Source organism: Phocoena phocoena, chromosome 15, assembly GCF_963924675.1.
Source record: "Phocoena phocoena chromosome 15, mPhoPho1.1, whole genome shotgun sequence".
NCBI classification, from domain to species: Eukaryota; Metazoa; Chordata; class Mammalia; order Artiodactyla; family Phocoenidae; genus Phocoena; species Phocoena phocoena.
Window position 1 is genome coordinate 9,976,387 of NC_089233.1, and position 18,308 is coordinate 9,994,694.

General features: G+C 56.0%; 1 protein-coding gene across 2 annotated transcripts in view; it reads left to right on the forward strand.

The window, feature by feature from the left end:
- The window catches only part of GTF2IRD1 (GTF2I repeat domain containing 1), a 77,020-nt gene that overhangs the window by 46,356 nt on the left and 12,356 nt on the right, over positions 1–18,308 (forward strand). For both annotated transcript variants that reach the window (XM_065891914.1, XM_065891915.1), the window contains exon 21: positions 374–402. In XM_065891914.1, the coding sequence (XP_065747986.1) occupies positions 374–402 (29 nt within the window). The remainder of the gene's footprint in view (positions 1–373; positions 403–18,308) is intronic.

Consider the following 18,308-nt stretch of genomic DNA (forward strand, 5'->3'; position numbering starts at 1 on the left):
GAAGGGGGACTGCCGGCCAGCCAGGGTGCAGGGAGCCCCACAGAAGTGAGACTAGCTCCCCTGCCCCGCAGCCACCATAGCGGGGGCAGCCTTCCTGGGCCCCGTCTACCTGCTGCGGCATCTGCTCCCTGCACTCCCTCATCCCCTGGAAGAGGCGTGGAGCCAGCAGGGCAGAGCCAGCGGGAGACCCTGCTTGGCCTGGTGCACAGCGGCCCTGCAGCATTGTCCCAGGGTCCCCAGGGTCCCGTGCGCACGAGGCACCGGGCATCTTGTTAAAGCAGATTCTGCTTCGGCAGGTCTGGGGCGGGTCCCACGCTTTCCGCACAAGCTCCCAGGCCCTCCCCTGACACCCCCATCTCTGTTTCTCTTCCAGGCCTTTTCAAGGACTCATCCCAAAGCCTGGTAAGAGGCGCTGGCTATGGGGGGGCCACTTGGCACGGGGGTGGGCCATGGTGCTGGGGGCCAGAGGCCGGAGTGGAGCTCACCGTGGGGAACCGGTTCCAGGACCCTGGAGCGGGACCCCCGCCCTTCTGTTGTCCCACCTCCCTGGGCTCTGGCCCCAGCAGAGAGGAGGAAGGCCAAGCTGGAGCCTGGCCCCGGTTCCTGGGACAGCTAAAGGGGTGGTGGGGTGGCACTGGTGACTTCTAAGCCTGGGATGGGGGTTCAGGAGGGAGAGGCCTGGCCAGGTCAGTGCCCCCCACTTTCCCTAATGCAGGGGCCTTGGTGAGCAGATGAGGTTGATGGGGGTGGGTTCCTAGCCTCAGAGGGAGGGCTGTCTGCAGGGGAACCTGCGAGCTTGGCGGTGGGATGTGGGTGAGTGCTTACCCGTTTCGTAAAATGCCTCTCCTGGCCCCATTTCAAGGCATCCACCCCCCACCCCCCACCGTCCCCCGGGCTATGTCCTGGCCCTCCCAAGCCCTGAATGAGCAGGGGCTGTCCCTGCGGGGACAGCACTCAGGGCTGGCCGGGCCTCCACGGAGGCAGCTGCATACGCAGATTCCAGAGCCTGCGCGTGGAGACATGGGGAGGAGCTCTGCCGCCTCTCCCCTGCTCCCGCCTGGAGTCACTGGCAGCCCTGGGCCCTTGGGGAGGCTGCGCTGGGAACAGAGAAAGCCTGCAGGACAGGACTCCAATTTCACAGTCGCGGTCACATCCACTTCACTCCTCACTCACCTCCGTGCGCCCTGACCCTGCCACCTATAGCTGTTCACTCCCTGCGCCCAGGCCTGGCTCGGTGGGCTTCTGGGGAAGGGGCGACCTGGAGGGGGGCCAGACTCACTGAGTGGGGTAGCAGTGTGGCAGCTGCCGTCGGGCTGCAGGGACCCCAGGGAGGAGGAACAGAGGAAGGGGTGCTTGGGAGGGTTTCCCGGAGAGGAAGGCTCTCGCGGGGCCTCAGGGGAGAGCAGTACTTGGAGGGCCGGGGGGAGAGGGAGGGAGAGGCAGGTGGTCAGCTGGGGAAGCAGCAGGGGTCCAAGGCCTACGCCCAGGGTGGTTTTCCAGACCTCTCAGAGGTGTGAAAGCCGTCGGGTGATGTTAGTAAGGTAGAGATGGTGAAGGTAAGAGCAGCAAAGCGCAGCAGTGGTGGCCCCGGCGGAAACCTTGCCAAGAGATTACTGGGTGTCAGACCCTGTGCTGACCGCTTCACGTGGGTCCGGAGGTCCTTCCTCCTAGGGCTGGGCAGTGGTCTGGGTACCGTGGTTACAGACGGAGGAGTCATCTCGTTTACCCCTCACACCTGTGAGGCTGGCGCCAGAGCCTGACCTTCAGGGGGAAACTGAGGCTCGCGTTTCAGCAATGTGCCCATGTCACACGGCTAGCCAGTGGCCTGGCCGGCCTCTAGGCCCATGATCTGTAGCACTTCGCCCCCATGGACAGGTAGGCCTGTGCTTCTGGGGGCTGCAGGACAGAACAAGGGTACGGGGGCTCAGGTGCTCATGAGAACATCACAGACCTGGGGACCCTCTTCTCATCGGCCATGGGGGGCAGGACACACGTCCCCTGGTGCCACCTGGGGTCCCTGGCCCAGCCCTGCTCTGTGACAGGCCACTCAGCCCTCTGTGGACCTGCCTTGCCGCAGGACCGTGGTGGGCGGCCTGCGGTCCGCTCGCCTGCCCCGCAGCAGGGGCCCCGTGACCCTGTCAGCCCTGTGCCACTGAGTCAGCTTCAAGCCACTGCCTGTCCCGACTTCACTTTCTGCCCAGGTTGGTGTCAGAGCCGGGCAGTGTCCGTCCTCTTCCCATGAGCGGCAGCAGGAAGGATGGCCGGGCCTCCCTTTGCTGACGGAGAGGAGAAACACGGCGAGGCAGTGCGTCGGCCTCCCCCTGCACACCCTGTGATCCCCAGCCCCTCCTACCCAGAAGGAAGGGCCCCGTGGAGACCTGAAAATATAGCTGCTCCAGGGGTATGCACATATTTTAACGAGTTTGAAAAGCAAGAAATACACTTGATCGTATGCTGGGCTGTGAGTTCAGCGCTTTGCACGTCACCTTTTTTTGTCCCCTTTTTACGGATGAAGAAACTGAGGCCAAGGGAACTTCAATGACTTGCCTTGGACGCCCAACCTGTAGTGGAGGAAGCGTTGGTTCCACACCTGGCTCCCTGCTCCGTCAGGGAGGCCCACTGATGCCAGGCGGGCGGCACGTAATTCAGAGCGGCCACCAAATAGCGGAGTGTCGGGCTTTGGGGAGAAACACTGGGGGCCGGAGAGGCAGCCAGCAGCCATTGCCCCCTTCTGGGGGGGGTGACCTCTTCCACTGACCACGGCTCACCCTCCAGCAAGGGGGCCTCGACAGCTCATCTTCCTGTTCAAACAGCTTCTTGAATCTCAGCCATCACCCCAGGGTGGCCATCTGTCCCCCATTTCTCTGTGCCAGTCTGCCCACCCACCCATCGGCCTTCCCTGTGGCCCCTCTGTGTGCAGAGAGGGCCCTTGGAAATGCTTTCTCTGCCCACGTGGTATGGGAGAGGGTGGCAGGCTGCCTAGAAGAAGAGATGGGCACCTGGCCCTGGCCCCAGGCCTCAGGGATGGGACTGCCAGCGCCTTTCCAGGCATTGGCGCTCTGGGCCGGGTGTCAGCCTGGAGGGACTGGGGCAGATGGGCTGGCAGGCCAGCTGTGTGCTTCCTAACGCCATTTGTCACGCTGGGCTGGGAAGGTGTCCAGACTCACAGGGGCCTCCGAGGGTTCACCAGAGGTCGCTGGGTGCTGTTCCTGCCCCAGAAAGGGCTGTTCCCAAACCGTCCATTAGACAGTTGCTGAAGCCTGACGCGGGCCAGCTCCTGGGGTTCCGAGGTGAACTGGAGCAGGTCGGGTCAGGTCTCTGGGGAAGGCGGAACGTTGGCAGGTGCCGTAGCCTGGAGAAAGGTAGGCTGTAGCTGTGCACCTGGAGGGGTGTTAGATGATGTGCTTTGGGATTGGGGGCCGAGGTGGTGTGGGGGCCATGGGAGAGCACAGGCTGGTGCTCGGACAGACCCAGGTTGAAACCCCAGACGCCTCTTACTAACCCTGTGACTCTGGGCTCATTATTTCACATCTCCGAGCCTTCACTTCCTCATCGGTGAGATGGAGATGGTCATATCTACCTCGCCGGGTGATCTGAATAAGTGGTGGGCATTGGTGGGTGAGCCATGGAGGACGGCTTTCCCCCTGCTGGTGCTTGAGAGAGATGTTTGTGAAGCCCTCGGCCCTGGGCCAGCTGTGATAGGAAGGACTCAGCCAATGGGGTTGGCAGTTGTTACTGTTATTCCTGGAGGTCGGGAAGGCTTCCTGGAGGAGGTGACATTAAGCTGGGCCTTGGAGTTGAGCAGAAGGGTGTGTGGTTCTAACACAGGGCACAGCCTAAGTGGGGGCACAGAGCGGGTGTCTGACTAAACCAGGCTTAATCCCAGGGGCCTGAGTGAGTGAGGCCTGGACGAGGTGCATACCACTGGAAGCTCCTTGCCACCTGGCCAGGCTGCTCCCCAGTTCACCCACCTGCCTGCAGCAGCACTGAGTTAAATTAGGGACACTGGGCCAGGGGCCAGAGAGGCAGGTGGCTGGGGACAGTCTCTGCCCTCAGCAGCACCAAGTCAAGGTGGGTCTCTCCCCAGACCCAGAGGGGCCCGAGGCTGTGTAAACCCAGGACAGCAAAGGGGCTGTTCATGATATGTTGGGAAAGATCAGTGGTGACTAAGGAAGGAGAGGCCCTCCGCCCAAGTAGCTGGTGTAGCAACAGCTGTAGAACATTCTAGTAGGTCGGGAAACACGAATACATACCCATGGTGGAAATCTGGAAAATACAGAGATCTCACTGCCCAGATGGCTGTTTATTTTTACGATGATACATTTCTTCCAGATTTTTCCCCAAGCTTATTAATTGTATATCTCGTCCTTTCCATAAATTCACACACACACACGCTTAAGCATAAGTATTTTCCCATGTCTTTAAAACACTTTACAATGGTCTGTCATCAGGGTGCATCATAGTTATATAGCAGCCCTGTCCCCCGAGAATGGACATTGGGGCAACTTCTCACACTGTGGATACCTAACATCCACGTCATGCTGATGATTTGCTGATTACCAAGCCTTCCCATACCAGCACATTTGATCTCCCCCAATAACCAGTCCTACAGGAAGAAACAGGCTCAGAGAGGTTAAGGAACTCGCTGGAGGTCACACAGCATGTGCCCAGGCTTTCCCCGCCCCCGACCTTTCATCCACACTGGGTAGGTCTTTGCTGCCCCCTTCTGGCTATCAGCATCTATAACAGTCCTGCCTGTCTAACCCTTAAGGCTCATAATCCTTTGAGTTCATTTATTTGCACAACAACAAAAAGATTATTGAATGCCTGTTGTACACCAAGCAAGATCTGGGAACACAAAATAGAAAAAAATCTCTACCCCCCGTGGTGCTTATATTCTAATAGGGGAGACAGGTAAATAAGAACAAATAGTATCATATTTCAATAGTGACAAGTGCCATGGAGACACACACAAAAGATAGCACTGTCAAGAGCACAATTTTAGAGAGGCCACCAGAAGTTAAGGCCTGAATGAAGACAGGGTATAAGCCATGTAGAAATCTAGGTCAATGATCAGGGAACTAAGATCCCACATGCCGTGGGGCAACTAAGCCTGCGTGCCACAACTACTGAGCTCGCGCACCTCAACTAGAGCCCCCGTGCCACAAACTACAGAGCCCACGTGCCCTGGAGCCGACACACCACAACTAGAGAAGAGAAAACCCACACGCCACAACTAGAGAGAAGCCCGCGCACCACAACGAAGAGCCTGTGCCGCAACGAAAGATCCCGTGTGCCTCAATGAAGATCCCGCGTGCCACAACTAGGACCCAGTGCAGCCAGAGATAAATTAAATAAATAATTAATAAATAAATGTTTAAAAAAAAAAAAAAAGAAATCTAGGTTGAGACATCCAGGGAGAAGAGTTGTCAGTGCAAAGGCCCTGGGGCCCTGGAAGTATTTTGAAAGTAGGGCCAACAGGATTGCTGAGAGTGAATGTGGGGAAGGGGAAGGAGAGAGATCAAGGATGGCATCAAGGGACTTCCTTGATGGCCCAGTGGTTAGGACTGCACGCTTCCACTGCAGGGGACGTGGGTTTGATCCCTGGTCGGGGAGCTAAGATCCCGCAAGCCACATGGTGTGGCAACAAAAAAACCCCAAACAAAACAGGAGAGCATCAAGATTTTGTCCCAAGCAGCGGGAGAGGGAAAGGGAGGTGAGGATCTGAGTGGTGGGCAAATTTGACACCCAAGTGGACAGATTGGGAAGGCAGTTGGATCTACAAATCAGAGAGAGCCCCACTGAGGGATATAGCTTAGGGATAGAGCATTTGACTACAGAGAGAGTCCCCCTGGAGACATGCAGTCGGGAGCCATTCTGTATTTCATGCATTTTAGTCATGAAACTGGATCACAGTGGGGTTCAGCATGGATAGTCAGAAGGGGTTCGAGGATGAACCCTGGGGCCCTCCAGCATTTAGAGCTGAGGAGAGACAAGTGAACCCCCAGAGGGTGTGATGTCCTGGAAGCTGAGTGAGAAACTGTTGAAGAAGGAGAGTGATCACCTGGGCCCAGTGCTGCTGCAAGGTCAGGATCAGACCTGAGATGGGACTGTGGGATGGAGCGCCCAGAGGTCCAGGGATGGCGAGGTCAAGAGCAGTTTCGGGGGCTTCCCTGGTGGCGCAGTGGTTAAGAATCCACCTGCCAATTCAGGGGACGCGGGTTCAAGCCCTGGTTCGGGAAGATCCCACATGCCTCAGAGCAACTAAGCCCATGCGCCACGACTACTGAGCCTGCGTGCCACAACTACTGAAGCCCGCGCGCCTAGAGCCCGTGCTCCACAACAAGAGAAGCCACCACAATAAGCCCGTGTGTCGCAACGAAAGTAGCCCCCTCGTCGCAACTAGAGAAAGCCCGCACACAGCAGCGAAGATCCAACACAGCCAAAAATAAATAAATACATTTATTAAAGAAAAAAAAAAGCAGTTTCAGGGAGGGGAGAGGACCTGAGTGGAATCGTGGGCTCAGGGGAGAACAAGAGAAAAGAAATGAACTCATCAGCTGCAGATGATGGCCCTTTAGGGACAGAGGAGAGGTGGGGTGGGAGCTGCAGGGTGAAATGGGATGAGGAGAGGCTTTTAGAGGTTGAATAGTGACAGTGATTTTAGAGAAATGGATGATATGGCAGCAGAGAGCGTGGGGAGAGTGGGCAGAGGAGGGACGTCCTCCTGAGAACAGGAGGTGGGGAAGGGGGTGCTGAGAGCACTGCCAGAACCCCTCTGCACACAGCGGGACAGGGGAAGGGTGACCGGGGCGGAGGGAAGATTGTTGGAGTCAGCGTCCTAGAGGGAGGGCTAGAAAGATGGGAAGGGACAGTCTCAGAAGGAAGTATGACCTGGACACCGTGGAGAGGCCACCAATGTTGATGACTAAGGGGTTTGGACATGACTGGAAAGAGGAGAGGAGGTCGAGACAGGGAGGGCCAGGGGCTTGGAAGGCATGTCTGCCCGCACGTTGATCCCCAGGAAACAGGACGGATGGCAGCGGTGTGGGTGTCCTGAGCCCCGTGCAAGTTCAGTGCCACCCGCAGGCAAAGACCAGTCCTCCCCCTTCCCCAGGAGAACCAGCTCCCCGCAGGCAGGCCACGTGCATCTGGGGGTCTGGGAGAGCTTCCCAGGGAGCTGACGTTCCTCCCGGGGGATGGGTGGATTGCAGGCTGAGGGGCAGCACTTGCAGAGGTGGGGAGCCCTGAAGTGACCATCCATGTCCAACCCTCGCTGAGTGTCCACGGCGTGCCAGGCCCCAGGCCTCTCCCCCAGAGCCTCGTGGGGTCTTCACAGCAAGCCTGCGACGTAGATGCTGTTTTCATTCCCCGTTTGCAGCTGAGCACGCTGAGGCTGAAGGAAGCAGTCGCATAGGTAACACAGGGCTGAAATCATACCCAGGGCTGTGCCCTTCTGGAGCCTGGGCGGGTTGGGCAGTGGGGGGAAGATCGCAGAAAAAGAATAAGGCCGAATCATGCACGGCCTTGACCTAAGCTCAAGCTTTCTCTGGTGGCATTGGAGGCTTTTTCAGTCAAGGAAATGATAGGGTTGGATTTGTATTGTCTTACGATTGCCATGGTAACCACACTTCCACCTACCAAGGTGGATGGAAGAAGGCAAAACTGGAGCAGCATGGGCTGTGGGACCCAGAGATGGGTGGGGTTAGGATCTAGAGGTGGCAGTGGGGCGTGAGGCGGGAGAGAGGGTAGAAGGTTCCAGAAGGGTGATGGTGGTGTCCATCCCCAAGGCGGGGTCTGCAGGCCTGTGGGACATCCAGGAACAGTCGTGGTGCTGAGAGCCTGCAGGGTGGCGCTGGGGCTGGCCTGGGTGAGCGTGGAGCCAGCAGAGAGGGCCCAGGGCAGAGCCGGGAGCACACCGACCTCCAAGAGACCTTGAGGGAGAGGAGCCTGTGAAGGAACAGAGGAGGTGGAGCCCCAGAAAAGGAGGTGGAGGGATTTGTGGGTAAGAAGCGCTGAGTCAGGCAGCTGTTTGCAAATCTCCCATGAGAGCAGAGTCCTGGGCAACACCAGAGAGATCAAGGAAATGAACATTCTCAAAAGGTTCTCGAATAGCAGTGGCTTAAAAAAAAAACAACAACAAAAAGCCTTGTTAGGTAGTGAGTTCCCCATCACTGGAGGCATCCAAGCAGCCATTCACCTGGAGGCACTGCAGGAGAGGCGGGAGGGGCTTTGCCCGCTGCAGCTACCTTTGGCTTGTGCATCCTGTGCCTGTCTGCCCGGAGCCCCAGCCCTTTAGAACTAGGGAGGGCGCAGACAGAGGGGTCTCCCCACGCACTGACTCACTTCCCTCTGCTGCCCGGCTCCAGGCTTCCCCACAGCTGCCCTGCCCCAGCTCCCTTCTGGCCAAACACAGGCTTCCAGCTTCCTCTCCTTTTGGTTTGGTTCTTTGGACCCCAGCAGCTCAGCCCTCCCTGCCAGCTTGGGGGAACTCCCTGGTGAGCAGCAAACCCGCCCACCCCCGGAGCAGGGGCTCCGGGCCCCACAGAGCAGAGCAGAGCTGCCGACTTCCTGTGTGACTCCAGCAGCAAGTCCGGTTTGCCTGCCTGGGCCTCGCTCTCCCTCTTTGCAAAGTGGGAAGAGTCACACTGGGGGTGCCCCAGCAGGGCAAGGAAAGGAGGAATAAATGGCCCGTCGTGCGCGGGAGGGGTAAGGCGGAGAGGCCGGCCAGGCCGGAGCGTGGAGGGCCTGGAAGGCCTGGCTTTGCAGCGTGGACTGGACCCTGCAGACCCGGCCTTGGCAAGCTCTTCCGCTGACGTCCCCGAGGCCGGAGCCCGAGCACCCCCGCGGGGCAGGGCCGAAGCTCTGCCGGGCCCCAGCTTTACCTAGGAAGCCCCCATTCCAGAGAGTCTACACTTGAGTTTTCATTCAAGGAACTATGTCAGATTACATTCTGCTGAGAAAATAGATGTTCCCACTCGACCTACTTCCCACCCCCAGCGTTCCCTGAGGCCCAGTTTGAGAAGCTCAGCTGTGGGTGAAGGGTCTGCGGAGGGGAGGGCTGTGATCCCATTTGCGGGGAGGGTACAAGGAGGGAGCGGCTCCAGCCCCAAATGGCACCTCTTGTCATTGTCCCCATTGGGGCCTCTGCTAGGTCTCCGCGGGGTCTCCTGTCACTCATCGGGTGCTGGCAGGAGTGGGCTTCCCGGAGAAGGGGACCTGAGCTGGGCCTGGGATTGACCTCAGCAGAGGGCATTTGGGGGTGGGGGGAGGGACTGAATAGGAGCTGGAACTAGTCGCCTGCTGGGCCCTCGGGAGCTGGGTGACCTTGGATGAGTTAACTTACTGTCTGTGACCCTGGATAAGTTAACTTGCTATCTCTGGGCCTCGAGGTCACATGGAGCAGGGACAGCCTTCGTGGTCCACCCCCCGACCCTTGTCACGCACCCCTGCCTCCCTCTCTTCCCTACGCCACCCCCCTCCACCCTTCCAACTCATAAGAGCTCAAGATAAACCCTGCTTTCTCAAGTTTCTGAAGATGCCACAGTTCCAGTGCCAGCCGCATGTTTCTCCACTTCATTATCTCTGCTTTCCTTTGTTAATTGGGCTCCAGTAATGATCTCACTTCTGCCTTCCCGGGAAGAGCTGGCATCTGCTGGGTGGGGCCTGGAGGCCTTTGTGGGCAGACGCCTGGCTGCCAGGCCCAGAACTGGCCGGCTGCCTCCTTTCCTGCAGGAGGGGAGGCCCCGCCCTTTCCATCTGGGTCGTGGCCGCCCCAGTCTGCCCCTGGGCTGGTCAGTGGTCCCAGCCCTGCCCTCCCTCAGCTCTGCCAGGTGGGGGAAGGGTACCTCAAGGTTCCCAGCGGCTGTTAGACAGGGGGCTTCTCAGGCCCCAGGAGCGAGCGGTGAGGGGGCTTCAGGCTCTTCTGCAACATTCCAGAAAACCTCACCGAAACTAGTTCCCCAGCTGGGACCACCCAAGCCGACAGGAACAACCAACGCCTTTATTTAGGCTAGGATGAGATCAGCTCAGGGTCACCAGGCCCTGCGTGCGCGGAACAGAAGCTCTCGCTGGCTGATAAATGCGTCTTTGAGCCACGCAAGTGGAGGCCTGGGGGGTGGGGCACGAAGGATGGCTCAGCGCACGTGGCTTACCGGGTGGACAGGATCTTTCCAACCTCCTGGGCTGGGTGGGGTGGGGTGGGGGAGGGTCTGGTGGCAGAAGCGACCTCATGGTGGGAGGTGGGGATGGGGACAGGACAGCACAGTCTGCGGAGGGACCCCTGCAGGTTTGGGAGCTCAGGACCAAGTACTTAGTCTGTGAACGGTTCCGAGGTGTCTTCAGGGCTGGGTGTAAGTAGCTTTTGATCAACGCCAATTAAAGAGAACCCTGCCTCGTGGAACTTGCGTTCCGGTGTGGATGCAGAGAACAGACCATGTGCGAAGGGTAAAGTGTACCAGGTGTGAGTGCTGAGAAGTTACAACCCTAGATGTGGGGCGGCCAGGGAAGGCTGGTGAGCAGGCCTGGAGGCGGCAGTAGTGAGCCAGGAGGGCAGAGCCTGGCAGGCCGAGTACAGACTGCAAAGACCCTGTGGTCCCCTGCCAGGGTGGGAGGCCAGTTCGGGCGGAGGACCCGGTAGGAGATGAGATGGAAATGGGAGAGAAGGCCGATTGTGGACGCTGGATCAAGATGCTGACCCTTGTTCCGAGTGAGCTGGGAGCCAGGGCAGGCTTCCGAGCAGAGGGGAGACAGAATCCAGTCTAGGATCTAACAGGATCCTTCTGGCTGCTGGGTGAGGACACACAGGGTGGCAGCAGGGGGCTATGTAGGGAGTTGGTCCTGGCAAAGCAGGTGAGGCCCAGTAGTGGCAGTAGTGGTGGTAAGTCCTTGACTCTGGGCAGAGTTTGTAGCTGAAGCCGACAACTTGCTGATGTGGGCTGTGAGAGAGAGAGGAGTTGAGTTTGACCTCAGGGATTTGGGCTGAGCTTCTGGAAGGATGGAGGTGCGGGTAGGTAGCTGAGACAAGGAAGATGCAGGAAGAGCTGGCCGGGGGTGCGGGGGAGTCTCAGGCATATTTGTGGCGTGTTAAGTCTGGGGTATTATCCAGGCGTGGTTGCATGTAGAGTGGGGGCGGGGGGCGTGTCCAGGGAGTGGTCCAGGCTTGAGATATAATTTGGGGAATCGCAAGCATATCGCTGGTATTTAAAGCCCTAACTAACAGAATGAGATCTTTGGGAGTGAGCGGAGTCAGAGGACCAGGGCCCTGGTGCCTTCAGCCTTTGTGGGTAAGGAAAAAACCGGGAGGGGCCGGGAGTGGGTGGTGTCCTGGGGCTGAGTGGAAGAACCCCGTTCTCCCTGGGGAGGCCCTTCTCCCCTTGTGGCCGTGAGGCTCCCACGGCCCAGAGACGCGGCTGAGCATCTTGCAGGGATGTCAGGGGTCAGGCCCTGAGCCATGATGGCTTCTCAGCAGGCCACAGGCCCACTGTGCAGGATTATAGATGCCACCCAAGGCAAGCGGGAGGAGGTTTCCCCTCCGTTGCGCGAAGTAGGGGAGCCCCAGGTTTCCACTGTCTGTTCCGTGAAACAGCGGGTTCTGCACGCCCTCTTGGGTGGGGACCTGGAGAGTGGCAGGGCTGGGTGAAAACAACTTCTCTGGTACCAGCAGAGGATCTCCTTCGCTGGGGAAAGGAGGATGGATTTGCCCCACAGACAACAGAGAGCCCTCAGCGAGTTTAAAGCGAAGGAAGGACATAGGTGGATAGACTGTTTAGAAAAATCTGAGTGGCTTGCAAAGCAGAGGATGAATTCGGGGAGGGCAGGTGAGAAGACCCACCTGGATTTTTGGATGGAGACAAGGGGGCACAGAGGGGTTTCGTCGGCCGCTGTAACAAATTACCCACTCGGTGGCTGAAAGCAACACAGGTTTATCTCCTTACAGTTGTAGAGCTAAGAAGTCCGAAATGAGTCTCACAGGGCTAGTCACAGTGTCCGCAGAGCGGGTTCTTTCCCAAGGCTCCGAGGGAGAATCTGTTTCCTTGTCTTTTCCATCTTCTAGACGCCACCTGCGTTCCTTGGCTTGCAGCCCCTCCTGCATCTTCAAAACGCATCCATCCAACCTCTGTTGTCCCCTCTCCCTCTGCTTTCGACCTTGCCTCCTTACAAGGACCCTTGTGATTACATTTAGGGTCCACTCAAATAACCCAGGATAACCTAGCCACCTCAGGATCCTTAACTTAAACACACCAGCAAAGTCCCTTCTGCCATGTAAAGAAACATAGTCACAGGCTCCGGGGATTAGGGCATGGACAGCTTTGGGAGCCACTAAGCCAAGGTTTCTCTCTTGAGCGACCGTGTAGGAGGTTGGAGCCAGGGACCCACGAGAAGGGAGGAGGGACAGGTTTGAGGGGACCTGGAGAAGCCAGCCCGGGATGTGAGGAATCAAAGGTGTTCGAGGAAGCAGGCGGAAACATGGGTTTGGGGGTTGCGGGTCCAGAGAGAGTGAGAAGAAACAGAAGTATAGATGGAGCAGAAGGAAGATCTCTCCCTCCCCGTGTGCAGCGACTGAGTCGGACACTCCTGCCCTGTCCTCCCAGCCACAACAGAACGAGGCTGTACTGCCAGGTGGTCAGTGGGCTGGGGTGAATCCTGGCTCTCCCTCTAACTCGCTGTGTGACCCGGGGCATGTGACTTCCCCTGTGTGCCTCAGGCTCCTCGTCTGTAGGATGCAGACACTCCTAGGACCAACTTTGTAAGGTTGTCAGAATGATTAAGTGAAGGAAGCCATGCAAAGATCTAAGAAGAGTGCCTGGCAAGCAGGAGCTTAATTTCTCAGACAGAAATTATTTACCGAGCGCTTGTGATGTGTCGGGTGTTATTGCGGGTGCTGGGGCTGTAGTCCTGAACACGTGCAAACAGACTGCACGCTCAGCCCACAGGAAGCATCTGTTCTCGGGTCGTTGGCTGCAGAGTTTGCTGTACAGCATGAGGATCGGGATTGGTACCCGATCCCTGCGTGAGGCAGTAGAGCCCTCCCTCGCCTGTGCGCTCCGCTGCCTCCATCTGCCCACCTTGCCCAGGCTGGGAGCTGATGTCCTGCTCATCACATTTAGTGTGTGGCATTCCGTACCTGGCCAGTCGTGGCCACAGTTCGGCCTTGGGACCATGGAGGAGGGAAGGGGAGAGGAGAAGGAAGGACACGATTTCCCTTGGGCTGTCCGTCCAAGACAGACCCCCACAAGAAAACCTGGTACTTGCTCTGCCCAGCCAGGTTTGCAGGTTCGAGCACAGAGCTGCAGGAGAGTTTGTGAGAAAGCCCTCTGAGGAGGTACTGGGCTGTTCTCGGATGGGAAAGCAGCACCCAGGGGTCAGAGAGACCTGGGTTTGAGCCTCAGCGCCACCCATCGCAAACCATGCGGCCTTGGTGGCTGGGAAGAGGCATCTTGACTCCTCTGAGCCTCGGTTTCCTTATGTGTAAAATGAGGATCATAACACCTAGAGGTCAGGCTTTTCGTGAGGAATAAAGAACATCACTGTGTAAATCACCAGGCACGGTCTCTGGTGGGCATGTGTCATCAGCAAATGGAGGATTTGCATCCCAGTGTCTGGCAGCTGGGAGGGCAGTGAAAGGGCCTGGAGCCCCAACAGGGGAGGCCCCAGCCAGACAGCTCTCTGTTGGCCATTGTTCCAGGCTCTTGTGTGCAGTGGGTCAGCTGAAGGTCAGACAGCTGGGCACCAGGGAGGAACCTGGATCACCTGCCCAGGCAGGTTGTGGTCCACCCACCATGCACCTCCATCCCAGGGAAGGGAGATGGATTGATGGGGGCACAGAGCCCAGCTCGAGGGAACTCTGGGGGAGAAGGCTTGCTTTCTTCCCTCCCCTGTCCCCCTCCCCAGTGAACCCCATGCACTGATCAGATCCGTCATGATCCCTGGCTCATAACCCACTCTGCCATCAATCCCTGCATGTAATCGTCAATCGATCAATTGATTGGTGGTTGTAACTTTTTATTTTGAAGCGATTTTTAATTTACAAAAAGTTGCGAAGATAGCACAGAGTTCCCAAATACCGTCTGACGTGTGGGATGTTAACGTGTGGGATGTTAACGTCTTGCATAACCATGGTCCCTTTGTCAAAACTAAGAAATTAACATCGATTGGTGCCATGCGATTGACTAAGCTATAGGCTTTATTTAGATTTCTTAAGTTTTTCCACCGATGTTGTTTTCACATTCCAGAATCCACTCCAGGATACCGCACTGCATTTAGCATTCATTTATTTTCATTCTTTCATTCGTATTCCCACATATTTGTTTGCTCACTCGTTAATAAATACTATGGTGAACGCCCATGAACCCACCACCCGTCTCAGAATCAGAACAGAACCAATAACGTACATCCACCTACGTGCTCTCCCTCATCCTGTCTGCCTCTCTCCCCAGAACAAATATTCTGAATTTTATGTGTGTCATTCTCTTGGTTTCTTTCCCTTCAAAATTGCAAAACTGCAGGAAAAAAAAAAGCATAGTAGAAGAATAGGAAAAAGAATAGGAAAAAAAAAAGGAATCCCTGCCTATATATTCTTTGTCAGGATTCATTAATTCTCTTTTTTGTGTTCGTGTGTGTTAATTCTTCTTTCTTCTTTTTATTTTTTTATTTATTTTTTATTTTTTGGCTTCACCATGCGACATTCGGGATCTTTTTTTTTTATAAATTTATTTATTTTTGGCTGCGTTGGGTCTTCGTTGCTGCACGCGGGCTTTCTCTAGTTGGGGCGAGCGGGGGCAACTCTTCGTTGCGGTGCGTGGGCTTCTCATTGCGGTGGCCCCTCTTGTTGCAGAGCACGGGCTCTAGATGCACGGGCTTCAATAGTTGCGGCACGCAGGCTCAGTAGCTGTGGCTCCCGGGCTCTAGAGCGCAGGCTCAGTAGTTGTGGGGTGCGGGCTTAGTTGCTCCACGGCATGTGGGATCTTCCCGGACCAGGGCTCGAACCCATGTCCTCTGCTTTGGCAGGCGGATTCTTAACCACTGTGCCACCAGGGAAGCCCAGACATTCGGGGTCTTATTTCCCAGACCAGGGGTTGAACCCAGGCAGGCCCTTCGCAGTGAAAGCGCCGAGTCCTAACCATTGGACTGCCAGGGAATTCCCTGGAGTCATTAATACTTTCCTTTTTAAAAAAATATTTATTTGTTTATTTGTTTGGCTGTACCAGGTCTTAGTTGTGGCACTCGGGATCTTCATTGCGGCACACAGGATCTTTAGTTGCGGCATGCATGTGGGATCTAGTTCCCCGACCAGGGATCGAACCCAGGCCCCCTGCATTGGGAGCGCGGAGTCCCAACAGCTGGACCACGAGGGAAGTCGCTGGAGTCATTAATTCTTAACATTTGCCAAATTCCTTCCCTCTCTCCCTCCCTCTGTCCCTCTCTGTCTCTCCCACAGGCACAGACCCCGCCCCATTGATTTCTGTCTCTGCCTCTTTCTCCATTCAAAGTAAGTTGCAGACATCTTGAGTGTTCACGCCTAAATATTTCAACACACAACCCACAACTCTCCAGAACAATGCTATTCTTTTGCAGATCCACAATACCGTTGTCACACTTATAAAACTTACTGACTCCCTGTCATCTGATAGACAGTCTGTATTCAAATTCCCAAAAATGGCTTTGATACCGTCGTCCCCCATGATTTAATCACTGCTCACAGGTTGATTTCGTTTAACGTGTCTATTGCATATAATACGGGCCTAAACCAAAATTATTTCATTTTGCTTTTCTTTTTAACTTTCTAAAAATTATTATTTATTTACTTAGTTGCACCAGGTCTTAGTTGTGGCAGGCAGGCTCCTTAGTTGCAGAATGCATGTGGGATCTAGTTCCCTAAATGGGGATCGAACCCAGGCCCTCTGCATTGGGAGTGCAGAGTCTTATCCGCTTTGCCACCAGGGAAGTTCCTTATTTTTTTTTAACTTTTATGACCAAGGTGTCCTATTGTAACAAGCCTGGGACTTGCTTCTGTCACTTAACATGACATAACACAAGGTTGAAATGTGTGGCCATAGCTGTCTGTTTTCAGGGCTCTGTAATATTCCACTGAGTGACTGTACCAGGATTGACTCGTCCATTCTCCTGTCCTTGGCCATCTGGGTTCCCTCCATGGTCTTGCCGTTACTAAGAACGCTCTTAGCACGCTTGAGTATGTTTTCTTTGGCACACGTACGAAAGATTCTCTTGGGTACGTGAGGTCATGGGCCTGGGGAGGGCTTCCACCCCACTGCAGCATGGCCATTCCCTCTCTGAGCCTCAGCTTCTCCGTCTGTAAAACAGATGGAGGACTTCCTTGCGGGTCCAGTGGTTACGACTTGGCGTTTTCACTCCCGAGGGCCCGGGTTCAATCCCTGGTCGGGGAGCTAAGATGCCACAAGCCGCGCAGCCTGGCCAAAAAAACCCCTAGAATTCCTGTTGCCCCTAAATACAGATCATGGAAGGGGTTAAGCGATGAACTGAGTTTTACCCTTTTATCCTGGCAAAGGTCTGGTGCCGGGAAAGGGAGGTATTGTGCAAGTCGCAGGGTCCCAGAGAGGGACTTGGCTCATCCCCCACCTGAGCGGTCCCTGCTTCCTGCACAAGGCAGCTGTTCTGCCAAGGCAGGGTGCCTGTGGATATCCACCCTCTGCTCTCTCGAGAGCCAGGCCCGCCCAGGTCTGCTTTCTGCCTGGATCGCCCAGCCCAAGCCTGGCAGAGAGGAGAGGCTGCTTCGAGAGGGTTGAGGAGGAATAGTTATTCCACTCTTCCCCCGAGATCCGCTCTCTCCCTCTGAGCATCATTCCTTGCTGCTGGCTGCCTCTGTGTCATTTTGGATCATGACTTCAGCACGCAGTCATCAGCCTGAGCTGGGGACCTCAGACTAGGTGCAGAAAGGCCAGGCTGCTCAGGGCTCGTGTACTTTGCCCCAGGAGGGGGCTGTGAGGCCACCCCAGGCATCACCCCGAGCCGACTGGCCTAAAACTGTGTACATAGCGTGGCTGTGGTTTAATAAGCTTGGTTGCTTTCTTTCCCCAGGCGAAATTCAGTTAACCCTCAGGCTAACAGACAGCAGATTAGAAACAACAAGATGAGAGCTACAGTAGTGAGATAGACAGTAGTGAGAGAGAGAAGACCAGAAAACTGGAAACAGCAAGAGGCAGGAGAAATGCCAGCCTGGGGCAGTGGGGCACAGGTCACTGCAGCCAGGGCAAGTTCAACAACGCTTTCTGGACAGCACTGGCGGTCAGGTCATGAGGGTGACCTCCACCTACCCCCAGCCATGTGCTTAATAAGAGAGGGGTACTTGATGAGTTTTAGAAAATGGTCTCCCCCACATGAGTAAAGCAAAACCCAGGGACTTAAGAGAACAAACTTCCATCATCTGGAAGAGTTTTGTATGGAAGATTTCGTTTCCTGAGACTACACAAGATAACTGAGGCACTGACCTGGTAATAACATCAATGATAACTTGACGCTGGTGGCATAAGACCTTAAATGTTTTTATGTACCGTGTCATTGGATCCCTCCCAACAGGCCAGGATTCCCATTTGAGGGATGTGGAAACTGAGGCTCACAGAGGTTGAGTGCTTTTCCAAATACCACACAGCCTTAGGGTTACAGTCAAGATTGCCTTGCAACCTTCTGGGCCAGGGAACTTCCCTGTCACTGGCCCTGAGGACCCCCTTTCTCCCCACTGTCTACGGGCATTCAAGCAGGTACATTGAGGGCACACCACACTCCTCATGGAGCCCTGTGACATTTCCAAATGGAGAACATTCTGAAATGTTTGCAACCGTTGGTGTCCTTATAACCAACCTGGGTTCAGAGAAGCTCAGGCAGGACCCCCCCCCCAGGAGAAGAAGAGTAATAACTAGACCGTAGACCGTGCCAGGCACGGACATAACGTCCTCACCTCATCATCACGGCAGCTCCATGTGGTCATTGTTGCTAATTTTTTTTTAAGGTGTTTTTTTTTTTTCTGTTTTTAATTTTTGGCTGCGTTGGGTCTTCGCTGCGGCGCACGGGCTTTCTCTAGTTGCGGCGATTGGGGGCTACTCTTCATTGTGCTGAGCGGGCTTCTCACTGTGGCGGCCTCCCCTCTTGCGGAGCACGGGCTCTGGGCGCGCGGGCTTCAGTAGTTGTGGCACGAGGGCTCAGTAGTTGTGGCTCACGGGCTCCAGAGCACAGGCTCAGCAGCTGTGGAGCACAGGCGCAGCCGCTCTGCGGCATGTGGGATCTTCCCGGACCAGGGCTCGAACCCGTGTCCCCTTGGCAGGCGGACTCTC